Source organism: Ipomoea triloba, chromosome 15, assembly GCF_003576645.1.
Source record: "Ipomoea triloba cultivar NCNSP0323 chromosome 15, ASM357664v1".
In the NCBI taxonomy this organism is placed as follows: Eukaryota; Viridiplantae; Streptophyta; class Magnoliopsida; order Solanales; family Convolvulaceae; genus Ipomoea; species Ipomoea triloba.
In genome coordinates this window covers 26,339,339-26,359,360 of record NC_044930.1, presented here as the reverse complement: position 1 = coordinate 26,359,360, position 20,022 = coordinate 26,339,339, and the positions used below count along the sequence as shown (strand labels likewise).

Below are 20,022 nucleotides of genomic sequence, written 5' to 3'. Positions count from 1 at the left end.
TAATCTTCTTTTATATCAAGTTTTCACAAATTTTTCAATAGTTTCAACCGTCTTGTACTAAATGGTGAACTAGTTGACAACTTAGTTCAATTCTTCAATTGCTTCTTCTTCTTTTTTTATATCATAAGGAAGGGGGAAACCCACGGTATTTTACAAATTTTGTGTATGCACAGCAGTGTAGCGCCAGAGTGGAACACCAACCAAGTCATTCTCTATAAGGCCTTCTACTTCAATGGGTGCTTCTGCTAAAACATGCAAACCAGGAGGGACATTCTTGGTCTCTAAACTTGATCATGTTGTACCACGAGCACAATTTTTTTTTTTCAATACAATAGTTGTTATAAAATAATAATATTAATAATATTACTCCATATTTAAAAATCTTTTGTAATAATAATAATAATAATAATAATAATAATAATAATGTTGGTTTTACGGTTGTGAGATAACCTTTCAATTCGGCCAGCCAACACTACTCTAAAACTTAGAGAGAATGATAAGGTAAAAACACAAGGACAATTTAGTAGAGTAACTGCACTTGCATTAAAATTAAAATCCTTCACAATGTAACCTCAATGGGGTATTTATACAAGATTAATAAGTCACAAAGGAAACAAAAAAAGAAACTTAACAAATATAACTTTAGAAAGCTACTTAAACTACTTAAGTCACCATAAATGCTGCCAAATATGATTACGAAAGAATCTCTCTGAATCTGCCTAGATTCTCCGCGAATCCCCTGTCTGGCTATCTCGTCGCACCCAGTCGAGCACCGCGACCTGACTGCCTATATCAACCGAGCTACCCAGGCCTTCGTACCTGGTCCACGAGCTAGGAAAGGGAGTCGGTTGGCAGGCTCCAGATACCGTGGCCCTCCGGGTCGGGTACCCCATTCACGGTATCCCTCAAATAATAATAATAATAATAATAATAATAATAATAATAATAATCTTATTACTATATTGTATCAGGGTATTTATGTTTTTTGAATATTCGTGAGACGGGTCGAATTTTGGTAAATTTTAGTCAAATATTTGATTAAAATATCTTACTTCATTACTCAAAGATCCACCCGTCTTACGTAATCCGTGAAATGGTCTCGCACAAGTTTTTATCTAAGTTAATTTTCTCTCCTAATCCTATATTATTTAAACTCTATCTTTTTGGTTAAGAATGGTGCTCGAAAGAAATAACTGAATCAGTAAAATATGATTCTTATGGATTCTTAACTCTTTACCGAATGCACAACATACTATCAATAGTGGTTACGATTGTCAAAAAAAAAAAAAAAATTTAAAAAAAATTGGAGAAACAAATTAAGTATGAAAGCGTTAGCGCCGGGTCACACGAAAAACATTTTGCCAACAAAACAGCAGGAGTGGTTTTTTCTGTTAGCATGTATGAAATACAAAAGACTACTTAAATGTGTCACACTGAAGGGAAAAAAGCATATATAAAAGTACTTTAACCTCGTATAGTATAACCATAGTTTCATCCACCATGTCTGAAGAGGTTTCATCCTCCATCTGCAAAAGAACTGTTGTGAGCACCAAAATTGTGCAGCCTGGAAAATTCTGCCCTTTAACAGTTCTCGATCGAGTAATGGAGAACAACTTTGTTCGCATTGTTTTCTATTACAGGCAAGCCTACAAATTATAGTACTGGTTTAAGGTTGCATGCATGTTCAGTTTGTTGAGCATATATAATATATAAACATAAATGTGTAATCCAAATATCAGCTTAAGCTTTTAGTTGAGATGGAGTACATGCTTCAATTCAGTTTACGTAATCCAAAGTCATTATTATTATAATTATAATTATAATATTATGTTATGCATGCAGAGATCTAGAGTTTGGTAAAGATTATATGAAGCTGAATGAATCCATAGCTGAAACCTTGAATGCATATACAATTATAATGGGAAGGCTGCTGAGGTCCCCAGGAGAGCAGTGGTTGATCAAATGCAACGATGCAGGGCTGAGAGTGATAGAGGCGAAGGCCAAAGGGAGTGTGGATGAATGGCTGCACAATGTGGATAGGGACAAGGAGCTTAAGCTTGTGCATTGGGAGCCTATGTATTCCGAGTCATATTTTTGGTCCCCTTTTTATGTTCAGGTACAACTCTCTATACCCTAGGACTAAGGATGACTACTGTTTGATTCGAACTGAATTGAATACTTAGCCAATTTTCAATCCCAAAACTACGAATTGGAATTGAACCAAGGCCTCTATTACAATATAATATCTGTTCAAACAATGAACTCATACTGGGATTCGAACTTGAGACATCTCATTTTAGAAGGCACAGCAATGTTGCTCGACCAGAAGGTGTTTGACAGGAAACTTGTAATTGATAAAAGGATTATTGCAGATAACAGAGTTTGAAGAAGGCGGAGTATCCATTGGCCTGAGCTGCACGCACCTCCTTGCAGATCCCACAAGTGCCACAATGTTCATCAAAGCATGGGCGGACATGACCTTCACCGGAAAAATGATCTCTCCGCCGCATTTCCACCCCTTGCCACCGCGAAGACCGTTCAATCACAACCCCTACCACAACCATATTTACAGCACTCACTTGATCAACCACTACAAAAAGCCCACCACAGACAAACCGCCATCTCAAACCTCGTCCGACAGGCCGACAACCATCACTCTCCTCTTCACAGACGAAATGGTGAGAGCGTGCATGTCAATGGCGCAAACACCAGACGCGTTTGATGCGCTGGCTGGGCTGTTCTGGACACGTATCAGCACGGCCAAAAATGTTGGGTTAATGGACTTGACTGTCGGATTGGATGTCAGAAAAGTGCTGGGCTTGGACAAAGGCTTCTATGGAAATTGCATGGTTTATAATAAGGTAATTAAGTAGGCAAATTATTTCTGTGGACCCCATTCAAAATTCACAATTTACCTACTGAATATTCACAATTTGAATTATGAGCATTCAGTATGTAAATTATAAATATTCAATATGTAAATTGTGATCGGTTCACCTTGCAAGGTGGACTTGAGTCCATAGTATAACTATTAAATTAAATAGAGACAACCCTCCGGTTGTGTTATATATATATATATATATATAGGCAATGTTTGGCAAACCTAGCTGAAAAAGTAGCTGAAAACTGAAAAATAGCTGAAAACTGAAAAGCTATAAGCTCAAAGCTGAAATCTGAAGAGCTGTTAAGCTAGCTGTTATGCTTAAAAGTGTTTGGTAAAATTAGTTTTTTGATAAGCTGGTAAATGTAAAAAAAAAAAACTAAAAATGACATCTTCATAAAATTTAAATAGTTTTAAATTTAAATAGGTTTGTTTATATATTAAAATTTAAAATAGTAAACTCAATATATTTTAATAAAATATAAAGTAAGAACATATATTTGAAAACATATAAAGTAAAACAAAATGTTTATAATTCATAAGATTAGTTCATACAAAAATCAATGTTCAAACACAAATGTCAAATTGAAATTACAACCAAACATATTGAAGAGAAAAAGGTGAAAAAGGTTTAGCGAAAAAGGTTTTAATTGGAAAGGGTAAATGATGTCATTTCTTTAAAATAATAAGGTTAAAGATGGAAAAAAAAGTTAGGAAGCTACTAGCTTATTTTGAAACGCTACCGTTCAAAAATAAGCTTTTATTTTAAGCTACTAGCTTATTTTAGGAACATTACCAAACAGAGTTTATAGTTTATTAGTAGCTTAAAATAAGCTATAAGCTCCTAAATAAGCTCTGTCAAACAGAGGCATATAGCAATTCTATGCAATTACAATTCTTCAAATTTGAGGCCAGAATTGCAAATCACACCTTCACCCCTAGGAATTGCAATTTTATAATACACGGGAAGAAGGTTTGGAGTGTGAGGATCAAATTGCACACTCCTTACCAATCCTACATATTTTCCTAGGAATTGCAATTACACGGGTAATTTAGTCTTTATACTACTTATTCCCGACCTTTAAATTTCTATATATATACCAAACACTATTATTCTCACCTTATTTCTTTCCTATAGAATTACAATTTCTTTCCCTCTAATTCCCTTCTTCCAACCAAACAACCTATTAGAAAATAGGTTCATCGTACATTAAAATAATGCAAAATTTACGACAATCCTAGTCAAGTTGATTAGGTTATTAGTTTCATAACCACATGGTTTCAAGTTTGATTTGCCTAACAAAATTCCCTTCTTCCAACCAAACAACCTATTAGAGACGCCTATAGCCCTTCTTGATTTGCCTAACAAAATTTCTTCAAACCGTTGGTTGAAGGTTTAAAATCATAACGATGTGAAATAATTGAGAATGACATTTGTTCACTCATGATATTTAAGTGTTAAAATGGCAAATTGTTAATAATTTAAAGAATAAAATCATAGCTTTATAACAATTAATTATGCCAGGTAAAATGGAGCAGTGGAAGTATGATATTAGGAGATGATTTGTTAAGCCAAGCTGCTAATGCTATAAGGAATATGATAAAGGAAATGGATAAGGAGGGGATCATGGACTTGATCGAATGGTTGGACCAAAACAATTGCCGTGCTTCCAATGTTTTGGACGGCTGTGATTCACTGGTTTGTGTTAATCTAGAGGGTGTAGACCCATATTCAGCTTGCTTTGGGGACAACATTGACCCGGTTCATGTGTCGTATTACGTTGAACCGGAGATTGGACCGGGTACTAGACTTTTGATCCTTCCATCGCCGCCGGGAACCGGAGCGTTGAGCCGGACTGTTATGGTTACATTGCCGGAGAATGAAACTGTGAAGCTCATGGAAGATCAACTTATCCACCAACTTTCTCCATGCATAAAGATGGGAGTCTAATTAATTGTCATCTCTAATAGTATAATTATTAAGAAAATTATTTACATGGATTTAGTTATTCTTATACTATATTTAAATTGAGAAAAATCGATTTACATTGTATCAGTTATATATTATGATTTGACAAAAGATTTGGTAAACAATTCTATATGTATTATGGTTTTCTAACTTTACTACTAAAATTAATATATATTCTCTACCATCATCGCTAATAGAAAAAATATATCACACACCTAAACACAACACCAAAGCTCGAGATTTTCGACCACAAATAATAAATAGTTGAAAATTTAATATTTGTAGACAAAAATTAAGTTTTCCACTAACTTTTTGACAATTTCAAGAATTTTAAAAAAAAAAAATGTTTGCCGCTATTATTTTCAACTACCAAGAAAGGCCGTAGAAAATTTTGGACGGTTGAGCTAACCAAGACAACCGTTGTTGGTGATTTTTGACCACCTGGTTGAACTTAATAAAAAAATTACATTTTTTTTTTACAACCATAGCATTCCAACATAAATGAACGAACATATATAAAAGGAGGGAACTCCAACTAAGTTCGTCTGACGGTTGGTCCAGTAACTAAGAGATTTCAAGTTCGATTCCTTATGATGTATATAATAATTTAGTCTAATTTATCTATTTATGATCTTTTGCCTGCTTAGATTACAATGCAAGGTTTCATTCAAAGTACACTTTCGAATAGCGGCTAGCTGGGCTACAAGCTTTCCCATAATAAACATAAAATGTTTAATTTCTTCATCCCGGCAAAAATTGAAAGAAAAAAAAAAAAAAAAAAGTCCAGACCTCATCCTCAATTATTTATCATAAAAATATAATGGATTTAATTTTTCAACCACCTTAGCTTTGACACGTAGTCAAAAATTTTAACTACTTTTCAATCACCCTTAGTGGTGTTCCAAAAAATTATAAATAATTAGTGAATTTCTAATAGCGAAACGATGAATTATGGAAAAGATTTCGACCGGGCTAAAAACAAAAATATGAGAGCAATTTTGTTTCAATTTTACAAGAAGTCTAGAATATCAATAGTTGTGCGGTCTAAACATTATTCTAACTCATATATGGTAAATTATTCTAATGTATAAAGTATATTATTTTAATACATAATAATGTACATTATCTTATCTCAAAAATTTTATTATTTTCACATAATGTACATTATTCTAACTCATAAATATTTTACGACGTTGTTTTTTACCGTAGTTCACACAATAATTTGCCCTAAAATATGTAACCTCGCTTGAAAATAAAATATACAATAAACTATAAACAAAAAAAATACAATAAACTATACCTTCTGCAATGTGCACCTATTGACACCTAATGTAATTTAATGCATGTATTTATTAATCTGTTTGTTCTACTCATTATATTATATTATATATAAAAGAAAAATTAAATAAATGTGAGGTACGATAATCTCAGTTAAATTAGTCAGATTGCTAGTTTGATAATCACAACACTTTCAACTCTTAATGGAAGCAGCATATTGACATCTTGATTTAAACTGGTCAGTTGTGGGTATTAAACTAATTTATCGCCTTGTGATCCTTGATCGGTCACAAGCTCATACTCTTAAGTAATGACCGTGAATTTTCCTCGTCATTTGAATAAATAAATGAGTTTAATATTTTGTACCTTAATTTTATATTTAACAAAAAAAAGTTGAAGAATTTGAAGTGAGATACTGTACGTAGGAAAGTTCATGCATCTTATATGATGATCATAAATATAATAATTAAATAAAAATATAATATGGAAACAAAAAACCCCCCCAAAAATTTAAACAATGCTGACTTTCTGGACCGACAGATCTTATAGGGATTCAGTGAGATATGATACACATGGGATAAACGAACAGGATCCAGATCATCTTCCCCATGTCACCTGCACAATATGATCTTAGCTTGCTGGGCAGCTTCATCATTTCTTTCTTATATGCTCAATATTCTTTTTTATTTTAATTAAATAAATTAGTTTATATATTTTGACTGCAGCAAATAATAATAAAATATTAGATAAAATAAACATTGAAAATTGGAATATTATTATTCCTCAAATCTCATCTTTGCATCCAATGTTAGCATCTCATAGAGAATAGATATAGGATTCCCTTAATCTCCCTATTAATTGCCAGCTAAATTATTCTAGATTGCAAATTAATATCATGTATTCATGTCATTAAAAAAAAAAAGTTTACAACACCTAGGTAATATAATAATGTTGATTACTATATGTTTTTTTAATGACATAGTATTAACTTATGGTAATTAATCCACATTATATTATTATATTATCCTAGGTGTTGTAAACATATGGGTAGGGACTAGGGTAATATCATGCCCATGTTGGGTAGAGGTCGGAAGGTTATGTCATGTATCCTGACATCGAAATGTGACATTGATTGTTCTGCAAATATAAAGAAATAAAGTTACAGTTTTGCTACTAATTATAAGATTAAATATACGTACTATTTTATTAAAAACACATCTATCATTATTCATTATTAATTGTTTTTTTTTTAATATTATTGACTCTGTCACAATGCAGTATATGTTCATAACTACTTTCTTAATTTATTGAAACACAAAGAGTCAAATCGCCTCCACTGAGGCTCAAACCCACCCCTTCCATATTATTAATTGTTATACACTTCAGTTTTTCTACTTCCTTGTGTTGAGGACAAAAGCAATAAAGGTCCCTTAAGTATGTGTGGTTCAAACTTATCATTTCACAAAATATATGTTATTTAGGAGGTATACAAGAGTTGTTCCACAATTAGTAGCCTTGTAATAAGTAAAACTTAACCTTAATTAATTAAGAAAAGCTAGGTAGGCCGGAAAACTAACATTAAATTTTGAACCATAATACCATATAGATATATCAAATTAAACATGGATTGGCTTGAGTATCCTAGACGTGGCCGGCACAAAAATTTGTGAGGATACAAACATTAATTGCAAGAATGTATGGATAGTGGACTTAGAACAATAATCACATGTGTAGACCAACCAACCATACTCTTTTGCCTCCTTAATTGCTTTTCTAATTATGTAGTACGGAGTATGATTAATCATCTAGCCAGGTGTTATATACTAGATAGCCTCTACGATAAATACCTTTATTTTAATACTTAAATAATCTAGATTATATCTTATTTAACTTAATTTTAATACTTAAATAATCTAGATCATATCTTATTTGTCCCTCATTTTTTTGTTAGATAACGAGGAAAATTTGCAGCAACTGCTTGAGAGTCTGTATTAGGTAAATCAATTTCTGTGTAATATCTTGCAAACCCACACCTAAATTGGTCAAACGGTTGTCTTATTAGCTTGGTAACCACAATGTTTCAAGTTTGACTCTCCGTGAAAACTATTTATTGGTCTTCTCGATTTGAATCGATCAGCTATATGAACAACCTAGTTTGATTTACCTCTTTTACTGACTTGGGTTAAAATGTGGACTTCACTCAAAGTGTACCTCTAAGTAGCGACTGCGAGCTGAAGGTTGAGTTATCACTATTAAAAAAGATTAATTTATTTTTTCACATTTTTACGTAATTAAAAAATTATGTCCTTTATTTACTCCATCTCCACCATTGATACATGCATGTTATCATATGCATGAACAAACACTGACATACAAACCCAACGGACAACCCATTCTCTATACTACAAGCTAGATAGAGATTTGACTTTGATTAAAATCCAATTTTCTAAAAAATTAAATACGGCTGAAAGCTAGCTAAGTGACCAATAAAAAACCTAACATAGTATTTTCGAACACTAATCAACAGATTCCCAGGTCAACATGACCAAAAACAAAAAGAAAACAACAAAATAAACACATAATATAACCAAGAGTTAATTCCATTTTTGTCCTAGATTTATAGGTGGATGTCCACTTTTAGTCATTTTTTTGTTAAAACATCCTCCTTTAGTACGTCCTAATAAGTGACATGACCATTTTTTGTCCTCCGTCAACAAAATCATTGAAATGTTGTTAAACACACTGACATTTTGATCTTTTTTATACAATGTAAGTTGAGTCGCTATATTTTTTATATTTATTTTTTTTTTGAAAAAATTCATAATTGAAGACAAAAAATTCCTCTGTATTTAACGATATTTAAACTATTTTGTCGATAGATCAGAGGACCAAAGATGGTCACACCACAATGATACTAGGACTAAAAGGGAATGCTCTAGAAAAAAATGACTAAAATGGACTGTCATCTATGAATCTATGACCAAAAATAGAATTAACTCTATAATCAATTTGTTCAAGTCACCCTCACTTATTTACTTATTGGTAATTTTCTTTTAACAAAATTCATACTAAAAGAATCCAAACCCACTTTGATCTTAACCAAATCAAAGTAGACCCGTTCATATTAATGCCTCAAAATAGTTTCACACAAATTTTAATATAATAATAATTTAAAAAAAAAAAACTAATACAACAGACAGAAACGGATTTTGCTGAATTTAATATTCTAAAAATAGTTAGGACATGTTATTAAATGGGTGCAACATAGGAAGATACCTAGCATGTGATTTACAGCTATTGTATAATACAACCCCATAGGTCTATCCAATCCAATAGTACATACGCATTAATTACAACAGATATGGTTAAATTATCTCGAGATAACCACACTACAAATCCCAACTAATCCGAACGCGTAAACCAAACACTATTTCTTTTATACTTTCCTTAATATGCCAATTTATAAATAAAATATGATTTTTTTTTTACATCGAAATATAGATTACTATTTGTAGATGTGTCCTAATGAAATAAATCTATGTAGTCAAATTTAAAATTTTGTAGTCCCCTCATAGACGTGGACCATAGTCCATACGTGACACGGAATTAGCTAGCTTGATAGGGAATATTTCATAGGTATACCTACATATACGTGCGATACACCTGTTCGGCATCAGATTAGGGAACCGAGAGGAATCCTTCCCAAACGTGACCAACCTTAAAACTGACCAACCCGACCTAAGTGTGAAGACCAAGCAAGTGTTTCGTCAACATTAGGTTTTGTTCCGCGCGCCTTAGGGTCGACCCCGGCCTTCTAAAGATTGAGATCCAAATTCCCGACTTTGTACCGGTCACATCACTTAGTGGATGATCAAAAGACTACAACACATGGGCATCGTGACGCTATTCCCGAACTAACCGATTGCATGCGCAACATGTGTCGTGCATGCCGAGAGCTCGGTATGTGTCTCTTTTCTTCCCCTATAAATACCACATTTAATGCAAGAGGTCGGAAGAGTGGGGGATGCCCTTTCACCTAACGATAATTGGCTTGGAACTCTCCGACCCTTGGTCACCTGTGCCCGAGCTCAACCACTCAATCCAGCAAGCAGATCCGTACAATCATACTATCCAAATCCGACCACCTATACTTATTCATATACCCTAGTGTATTTACCACATCAAGACTCTAATGCCAAATTGAAACATATATTTATCTCAACTAAAAGTCTAAGATGATAATTGAATTATACATTTATATTTATATATTATATGCTCAACAATATATTCATACATAATTATATTGATTAATATTATCTATTATACATAATTATACCAAATACTATAAGTATAATAACGTTTCTTAACTTACAATTTTTTTTTAATGCACAGACAAACTGACAAAATTAAAATATTTAAGAAAATTAATGGCCAACTTGCAGACATTGCCACTAAAAATCTTAGAACACCAAAATTTATTCCTCTCCCCCACTGGGCAGTTTTTTTATTTTTTGTTTTTGTTTTTATGGGTGAATATTTTATTTTTCCATGCCATGAATGGAAAATAACCTTTTTATCTTCAATAAATAATCTTTATAATTTAATAAAGTAATGAGTTTCATCGGCAAGTGTTGTTAGGATAAACTAATAAATTCTAACTATTATTAATTAAGGATTAACGTGTTAGAAATCCGTAATTCCGTACTAAACATTATTATGTTTTAATTCTAACTATTAAGTTTCCGAAACCAAGTGGGATTCAAATAAAAATTCGCTACAATTACCAAATTTTTATAATGTCTTTGTATTTTAAGATTATTTAGAATGTTAGCAAATAATTTTAATTTTGATAATAATAATAATAATTAACGCACTTAATTGATATTGCTTATGGAGTATTTATTTCACTGTCATTTTTAGTACTATCAAAACATAGCACTGACTGTTACACAAGTATGACATATTATTCACTATACATTTTGATATAGTAGTAAACGCTTAATTTGGATATCAGAGCATGTTATGGACATATTGTGTACATAGTAGTAGTTATAGTTTATAAATTAAAAATTTACAGTGTAAGAATTTCACTCAATGTAATGGACTCTTTGTGAACAGAGTCCTCTCACCTAATTGGTCATTGAAAGACCGTTCTATTCTATCAAGTCAAGATGCGAGACTTTTGGGACTTCGCTTTAACATATTTGGTGAACAGTGTCCTCTCACCTAATTAATATGAATTTACTTTATTTATTTTTTCTATGTTGACATCCAAAACATGTTTGGTGAAGTTAAGATTGTCGTTAGTTGTAGAATCTTCACACAAACTAGTGTACCTCCCTCTGCATTTTGCTTCTGCAACATCTTAGTTGCCAGCGTACGGCAAAAGAACAACCCAAACTAGGTGTAGAACAGTACATAATCGTGGGTTGAAAATTTCATTTTTGCTCGGGAAAAAAGTGACTGAGTGTGTGGAATCTTTTACTAGCTAAGATTACAAGACGGGCTTCACCAAAGTTAAAAAAAAAAAAAAAAAAAGAAAAGACTAGTAGATCCACTCATCCTGCCGAATTTATTCAATACACATCGACTAGAGTTAATCTCAACTTAAGTACCACTCCCCTTTCTTCTGAAGGAGTCGATTTGAAATCGTAGCAATATATATATACATTTGTGTATATTTTAATAGGTATAATTGAGGAGTGGAGGGAAGATCCTGAGTGAATGATGTGAATATGGTCAAGGAGACGGTGGCATTAGTTTAAGGTTTGCATCAAGCCTTACGTCAACCGATACAACAGAATCTTGAAGTTGACTCTCTGCATTTTAAATCTCATGCATTATATATATATATATACACACACACATGTGTAATGTGCATTGCCAGAACAACATTTCAAGAATCAAAGCCCCCTCCAAAAAAAAACTGTCTTTTAACATAAACAAGAAGAAAGTATTCAAAAAAAACATAAACAAGAAGAAATAATAAATTTGATTCAATTCTGATTTCTGAAGCGCAATGGAGGGTGGTGAAATGTTCAGAGGCGGCAGTGCGAGGCTGGGCAGCTCGAACGTGTGGCGAAACAGCGCCATGGAAGTGTTCTCGTCCCGGGGAGAAGGGGACAGCGACGAAGAGGCGCTGAAATGGGCCGCCATTGAGAAGCTTCCAACTTATCTTAGAGTCCGGAGAGGCATTTTGACAGAAGAGGAAGGGCAGTGTAAAGAGGTGGACGTAAAGGGGCTCGGGTTGGTTGAGAAGAAGAATCTGTTAGAGAGACTTGTGAGAGTTGCAGAAGAAGATAATGAAAAGTTCTTGTTGAAGCTCAAGCAGAGAATTGACAGGTAATGAGTTTGAAAATTGGATTATATTTTTGTTTTCTTATGTTGTTAACGTTGGATTGTGTTGTTCTTCTGAAATATAATGTTGCAGAGTGGATATTGATCTTCCCACGATTGAAGTCCGGTTCGAGCACTTGAATGTAGATGCAGAAGCTTATGTTGGTAGTAGAGCACTTCCCACAATTTTCAACTTCACAGTAAATATGCTAGAGGTAATAATTGATTGAAATCAATCTTCTTTTTTTTTTTTTTTTTTTTAGTTTCTGGGTAATCTTAATCTCTCTTGATTGACTTGTTTTTCCATGATTCTTGAAGGGATTCTTGAATTCTATTCATATTCTACCAAATAGAAAGAAACCATTGCCAATCCTCCATGAAGTCAGTGGAATAATCAAGCCTGGAAGGTACACAAACTCACAGTTTAATTTGCTCACATTCATTGGCCTGCAAAAATGTCACAGTTTCTGAATCAAGAATTTTTTTTGCAGAATGACACTGCTTTTAGGTCCGCCTAGTTCGGGTAAGACAACGTTGTTGTTAGCCTTGGCTGGAAAATTGGGTTCAGATCTAAAGGTAAAGAAAACACAAGACAAGACAGATTAAACCATTCATGGATTTATGCTAATTATCTAAGGTCTCAGGTTTCCGGGAAGGTAACATACAATGGCCACGAAATGACAGAGTTTGTACCACAGAGAACCTCGGCATATATAAGCCAATATGATCTCCATATAGGCGAACTGACCGTAAGAGAAACTCTAGCATTTTCAGCAAGATGTCAAGGCATTGGACCGCGTTATGGTCAGTGAGAATTTTAATTTGCAGGCTGATATGATTGATCTGAGCAGAATTTTCTAAGTGGTTATTAAACTTTTCCTTGTTTTCTCTTGGAATGGATGAAATGCAGAGATGTTGGCAGAATTGTCGAGGCGGGAGAAAGAGCTAAACATTAAGCCAGATCCAGACATTGATATTTTCATGAAGGTGTAGATATCTTTAACTGCAAAAAAAAAAAAAAAAATGCAGTTTTCGAGTTTACTTTCTTCTATGTTGTGAAGATGTGCAAGGCTGATGGGTTATGATATACAGGTAGCTTCGATTGAGGGAGAAGAAGCGAGCGTCGTGACAGATTATGTTCTCAAGGTAAGGATTCATCACAGCAGAACTGCAATTTAATTGGGAAACCAAAAATGGAAAAAAGATTGCATTTATTAGTACTGTCTGATTGTTTAAGGTTTGCAGATTCTGGGGCTTGAAGGCTGTGCTGATATCCTTGTTGGAGATGAAATGATCAGAGGGATTTCGGGGGGACAGAAAAAACGGGTCACAACAGGTAATAAGAGGAAAGCAAACTAAAAGCTGATAGCGAGACTGCACATTTATTATTTTATATATTATGCTAACAACGTGAATCGTGATCGCCTGCAATGCAGGAGAGATGATGGTTGGACCGGCGAGGGTGCTGTTTATGGATGAGATATCGACAGGTTTAGATAGCTCGACGACTTTCCAGATAGTGAACTCTATAAGGCAATCCATCCACATTCTCCAGGGAACAGCTGTGATCTCACTGCTGCAGCCTGCACCCGAGACTTATGACTTGTTCGACGACATAATTCTTCTGTCTGATGGACAGATTGTGTACCAAGGCCCTCGAGAGAATGTAGTCGAATTCTTTGAACACATGGGGTTCAAATGCCCCGAGAGAAAAGGCGTAGCTGATTTCCTGCAAGAAGTAATCCTAGCAGCTATCAAGATTATATTCTTGGTCCTTTATAGTGCCTAAAGTTTTTGTCTTTTAAGGTTTCTAACAGGTTGCTCTTCCAGGTAACATCTAGGAAAGACCAAGAGCAGTACTGGGCACGTAGACACGAGCAGTACAAGTTCATCACTGCCCGAGAATTCTCTGAAGCGTTTCAGTCCTTCCACGTTGGGCGGAAGCTAGGCGACGAGCTTGCTGTTCCTTTCGACAAAGCCAAAAGCCACCCTGCAGCCTTGACTACCAAGAAGTATGGTGTTAACAAGAAGGAACTCTTGAAAGCTTGCATTTCGAGAGAGTTCCTTCTCATGAAGAGGAACTCATTTGTCTATATATTCAAGATGATGCAAGTAAGCATTATCAGAGATAAGATAATTCCCTAGTGCAAAAGATAGAATAGTAATCTAACTTTTTCTGTTTTTTTTTTTTCCCAGTTGACACTAATGGCATTCATATCGATGACACTATTTCTGCGAACGAAGATGAAAAGGGATTCTGCAACAGATGGTACCATCTTCATGGGTGCTTTGTTTTTCGCGGTGATCACAACAATGTACAATGGATACTCAGAGCTGTTCCTCAGTATCTTGAAACTTCCTGTCTTTTACAAGCAAAGAGATTTCCTCTTCTTCCCTTCGTGGGCTTACGCTTTGCCTACCTGGATCCTCAAAATCCCAATCACACTAGTAGAAGTTGCAATTTGGGTGTGCATGACTTACTATGTTATCGGATTTGATCCAGATGTTGGAAGGTAAAAACTAAAAAGCCTTAATCAACTCCAATTCCATTCCATTTTTGCACTCGCGAGTTATCAACTTTCTTGAATTGATCACAGGTTTTTCAAGCAGCTGTTCCTTCTGATATGTGTAAACCAGATGGCATCAGCGTTGTTTCGGTTCATTGCAGCACTGGGAAGGAACATTATAGTTGCCAACACGTTTGGATCGTTTGCGTTGCTGACAGTTCTTGTGATGGGTGGATTCGTTCTATCACGCAGTAAATAGTCCCGCCCTGAATCTGTTGATTTGCATACTGTTCTTTCCTGCTTTCTTGAGCTGATATTCTGATTGATAATTAGCTATTTATCTGTTCAGATGATGTGAAAAAATGGTGGGTGTGGGGTTACTGGTTCTCCCCTATGATGTATGCACAAAATGCTATTGCTGTGAATGAGTATCTTGGCAAGAGTTGGAGACATGTAAGTACAAGAACTCTTAAGTACTGAGATTTCGATTTCTAGAAAAAGGGCTTATGTGAACTTGTATTTTGCAGATTCCTTCGGGTTCGAGTGAGCCATTAGGTGTAACGGTTTTAAAATCTCGAGCTATCTTCCCTGAGGCGCGGTGGTATTGGATTGGAGTTGGAGCTCTTATTGGATATGTGATTCTGTTCAATTTCCTATTCACAGTGGCTCTAACTTACCTCAACCGTAAGCGTTTGTTTACCTGCATACACTTTTTTTTTTCTTTCGATCGAGTTTCAAGGGAGGGATTGTTGATCAAATGGTGTTTTCGGTGCAGCTTTTGGTAAGCCTCAGGCTGTTCTATCCGAAGAAACATTAGCCGAAAGGAATGCCAGCAAACGAAGGGAGAGTATTGAATCCATTTCGGGTAAGCTGAGGCTAAAACTTTTGTATAGTTTCATTCTGCATTGGCTTATAGTTAAGAATTGCAGTTGATCTCTTGAATTCTGATATTCAGAGAGGCGAAACGATGTCCTGAAAAGTGCGTCTTCGCGGTCAATATCATCGAGAGTAGGCAGCATAAACGAGGCTAATCCGAACAGGAGAAGAGGAATGGTTCTTCCATTTGAACCCCATTCGATAGCCTTCGACGAAATCAAATATGCTGTGGATATGCCTCAGGAAATGAAAGCTCAGGGGTTTACAGAAGACAGGCTTGAGCTTTTGAAAGGTGTTAGTGGTGCCTTTAGGCCCGGGGTTCTCACGGCCCTAATGGGCATAAGCGGTGCAGGCAAAACCACGCTCATGGACGTCCTGTCTGGTCGAAAAACAGGCGGATACATTGAAGGAAACATCAGCATATCGGGCTATCCTAAGAAGCAAGAAACCTTCGCTCGGATAGCAGGATACTGTGAGCAGACCGACATCCATTCGCCTCACGTTACAGTTCATGAATCCCTGCAGTACTCAGCCTGGCTTCGGTTGCCCCCAGAAGTCGACACAGAAGCTAGAAAGGTAAAATTTCACTGTAGATACTGCATTGTAATAGAGTCAGTAATATTATAAAAAAAAAAAAAAAAAAGATGTACTAAAATGGGAAGGTGTGTGTGGCAGATGTTTGTTGAAGAGGTGATGGAGCTCGTGGAGCTAACACCATTGAGAGGAGCACTCGTTGGATTGCCTGGAGTGAACGGCCTGTCAACCGAGCAACGCAAGAGGCTCACGGTGGCTGTAGAGCTCGTGGCAAACCCGTCCATAATCTTCATGGACGAGCCAACCTCAGGGCTCGATGCTCGGGCTGCTGCAATCGTGATGAGGACAGTTAGGAACACGGTGGACACAGGCCGGACCGTTGTTTGCACCATCCATCAACCAAGCATAGACATCTTCGATGCATTCGATGAGGTCAGTACTAAGCAACATACTTATCCTCGAATAGTTTCAGTTACTTAGCCTATGCTGTTAACATAAACTGCAGCTTCTGCTGCTGAAACGCGGTGGGCAAGAGATATACGTCGGTCCAATAGGCCGCCATTCGTCACAACTCATTGAGTACTTCGAGGCGATTCCCGGTGTCCCGAGAATTAAAGATGGCTACAACCCTGCAACATGGATGCTAGAGGTTACTTCTGCAGCACAAGAAATTCTCAGTGCCACTGATTTTGCACAAGTATACAGAAGCTCACAACTTTTCAGGTATGACCAAAAAACATTCTGGGATAACCCCAAAATTCATAGCATTTTCACCACTGAAACTTGATTGGAAAACATAATTCAGGAGAAACAAGGCATTAATAAAGGAATTGAGTAAACCGGCCCTGGGTTCAAAAGATCTCCACTTCCCCACAAAGTATTCTCAGTCTTTCTACACACAGTGCTTGGCCTGCCTATGGAAACAACATTGGTCATACTGGAGAAACCCTCCATACACAGCAGTCAGACTAATGTTCACAACATTCATTGCTCTTATGTTTGGAACAATATTCTGGGATCTGGGCTCAAGAAGGTATGCATATATGCACATCTATACATTTGGGATCAAATGAGAACTATTCTTGAGAACTGCCAAGTGCCAACTACCTATTGCGCATCTTGTTATGTTTGATTGTGCATTCACACATAACTGATTGTGCATCTGGAAGCACACATTTCTGTAATGCCTGATTGTGCATTCACGCATAACCGATTGTGCCTCTAGAAGCACACATTTCTGTAATGCCTGATTGTTCATTTACGAATAACTGATTGTGCATCTAGAAACACACATTTTTGTAATTATCATTGTGCATCTGTAATTCCTTATTGTGCATTCGCCGATAACTAATTGTGCATATGAAAACACACATTTCTGTAATTAGGATTGTGCATCTGTAATGCCTGATTGTGCATCTAGAAACACACATTTCTGTAATGTCTGATTGATCATTCGCGGATAACTGACCGTGCATCTAGAAACACACATTTTTGTAATTATGATTGTGCATTCGCAGATAACTAATTATGCATTTGGAAACACACATTTCTGTAATTACGATTGTGCATGTCTTATTGTGCCTTCCCTGATAACTGACTGTCCAAATCAATTCCCAGAGGAGTAGTTTTCATGTGAATCCTGCCCTGTATAGAACTATAGTAGTGTCTGATATATCCTGAATCCCTTTTTGCAGAAGAAAGCAACAAGATCTATTCAATGCAATGGGTTCCATGTATGCTGCCATTCTATTTCTTGGTGTACAAAATGGATCATCAGTTCAGCCAGTTGTGAGTGTTGAAAGAAGTGTGTTTTATAGGGAAAGAGCAGCTGGAATGTACTCTGCTCTACCTTATGCAATTGCCCAGGTACCCACAAAACTAAACTAATAATCCAATTAAATTTCGATCGAAGAGTTCAAGATTTAAACTTATGATATACAGGTTGTGATTGAACTGCCATACCTATTTGTGCAAACAATCATCTATGGTGTGATAGTATATGCAATGATTGGATTTGAGTGGACAGTGACCAAATTCCTATGGTATCTCTTCTTCATGTACTTCACATTGTTGTACTTCACTTTGTATGGCATGATGACGGTGGCCGTGACTCCCAACCATAACATCGCCGGCATTGTTTCATCGGCATTCTACGCAATTTGGAACCTTTTCTCCGGATTCATCGTACCAAAGACGGTAAGTTATCATCATCATTAGTTTGATTGATTGTTGAGTTGATCGGACAAATGAACTTGACTCAGGGTGTTTTTAGTTTGAGCCGATTAGCTATGTGTAGCGTACACCGTGGTCAGACAAAAATTTCGTCTAGGTGCCGCCGGATTGCCAAGTGTATCACCATAATTGGTGGTTTAGGTGGTTGGCTAGTTAGGCGGACTGCCTAAGCCTCCTAGGCACGGATTAGGCGAGCTGATTAACAAAATATTATTTCCTTCAAAATGACATAGTTTTGACGAAATAACTCTAAATTGTTCAAACTTATAATTTTTAGATTAATATTTAATATTTTAATATTAACTATTAAAATATTAAATAGTTTATAATTATTAGTCTTAAAAAAATTAAATTTTTAAATAAATTTTTAAAAAATAAAAAATGCACAAGCATCGATTAATTGCTGTCTAGGCGTCGAAGCACCTAGCGATTTTTTTCAATCATGCTTGTTAAGGCTACAAGACGAGCTTCACTCAAAATGTGTCTTTGAGTAGCGAGATTTTTTCGTAAATCAAATAAATAAGTTTTGCTGCATAGGCAATTCAGTTGATTTTTAAGTGATAGATTGTGAGGAAAGACACATGGTCGAGTCTTGACTGTTCCAGTGTGGGAGTTACACCCAATGTAGTGGGTTCCTTGTGAATACCAGACACTAGTGTTCTCACCTAATGTGTCGTTGAGTAACTGTGATTTAACGTTCCACACTCCACTATTCTATCGAGTCAGCGTGTGAGAGGGTTATGGAACGAGAAAATTTCGCCTATCATGTCAAAGAAATTAGTTCCTCTAATGTTTTTTATTTTTTGCAGAGAATTCCGGTGTGGTGGAGATGGTACTATTACATTTGTCCAATTTCTTGGACGTTGTATGGGTTGGTTGCTTCCCAGTTCGGAGACGTTAAGGACAAGCTTGTGGACACTGACCAAACAGTTGAAGAATTCATAAAGACATACTTTGATTTTGATCAAGATTTTGTGGGATTTGTTGGTGTTATTCTCGTTGGATTGTCTCTTCTCTTTGCCTTCATTTTTGCATTCTCAATTAAGGTTTTTAACTTCCAAAAACGATAGACTTTACAGCTTCAAAAATAGGAGAAAAAGAAAAGGATTTTTTGTTTGTTGCCAAGGGAAAAAATGTATATTATAGAATTTTTTTTTTTTTCATTTAGAGTAGAGTGTTGAATCTTTATTTTCTTTGTGAAAAAAATCTAGAATAGTCCTGTCTTGTATGTAATTAATTACCTGCATACTTGGCTATAAAGAAAATTTTGTCAATCTCATTCTTACATCGTAAAACAATATATAGATGTATGAGATTTATTTATATTTAGGATGTGTTTAGAAATTAAGAAAAATATTTTCATTTCTCATGTTTGATTACATTTCAAAAAATTATTTTTATCTGTCTAG

The 20,022-nt window shown here is 35.5% G+C and overlaps 2 protein-coding genes across 2 annotated transcripts; both read left to right on the top strand.

Annotated features, from left to right (window-relative positions):
* The first annotated feature begins 1,500 nt into the window (after positions 1-1,500).
* On the top strand, positions 1,501-4,832 carry LOC116005957 (protein ECERIFERUM 26-like). The gene is made up of 4 exons (XM_031246190.1): positions 1,501-1,644; positions 1,853-2,116; positions 2,373-2,869; positions 4,427-4,832. The coding sequence occupies exons 1-4, from the start codon at positions 1,501-1,503 to the stop codon at positions 4,830-4,832; spliced, it is 1,311 nt and encodes a 436-aa protein (XP_031102050.1).
* A 7,315-nt stretch (positions 4,833-12,147) lies between these two features.
* On the top strand, positions 12,148-19,683 carry LOC116007050 (pleiotropic drug resistance protein 1-like). Its single transcript, XM_031247625.1, has 22 exons — positions 12,148-12,470; positions 12,559-12,679; positions 12,783-12,871; positions 12,956-13,040; positions 13,109-13,268; positions 13,375-13,451; positions 13,557-13,610; positions 13,710-13,800; positions 13,901-14,202; positions 14,295-14,576; positions 14,661-14,977; positions 15,062-15,222; positions 15,321-15,424; positions 15,499-15,655; positions 15,747-15,836; positions 15,927-16,423; positions 16,523-16,813; positions 16,887-17,104; positions 17,187-17,414; positions 18,076-18,247; positions 18,323-18,577; positions 19,423-19,683. Exons 1-22 carry the CDS (start codon positions 12,148-12,150, stop codon positions 19,681-19,683), a joined length of 4,335 nt encoding a protein of 1,444 aa, XP_031103485.1.
* The last annotated feature ends 339 nt before the right edge of the window (positions 19,684-20,022 follow it).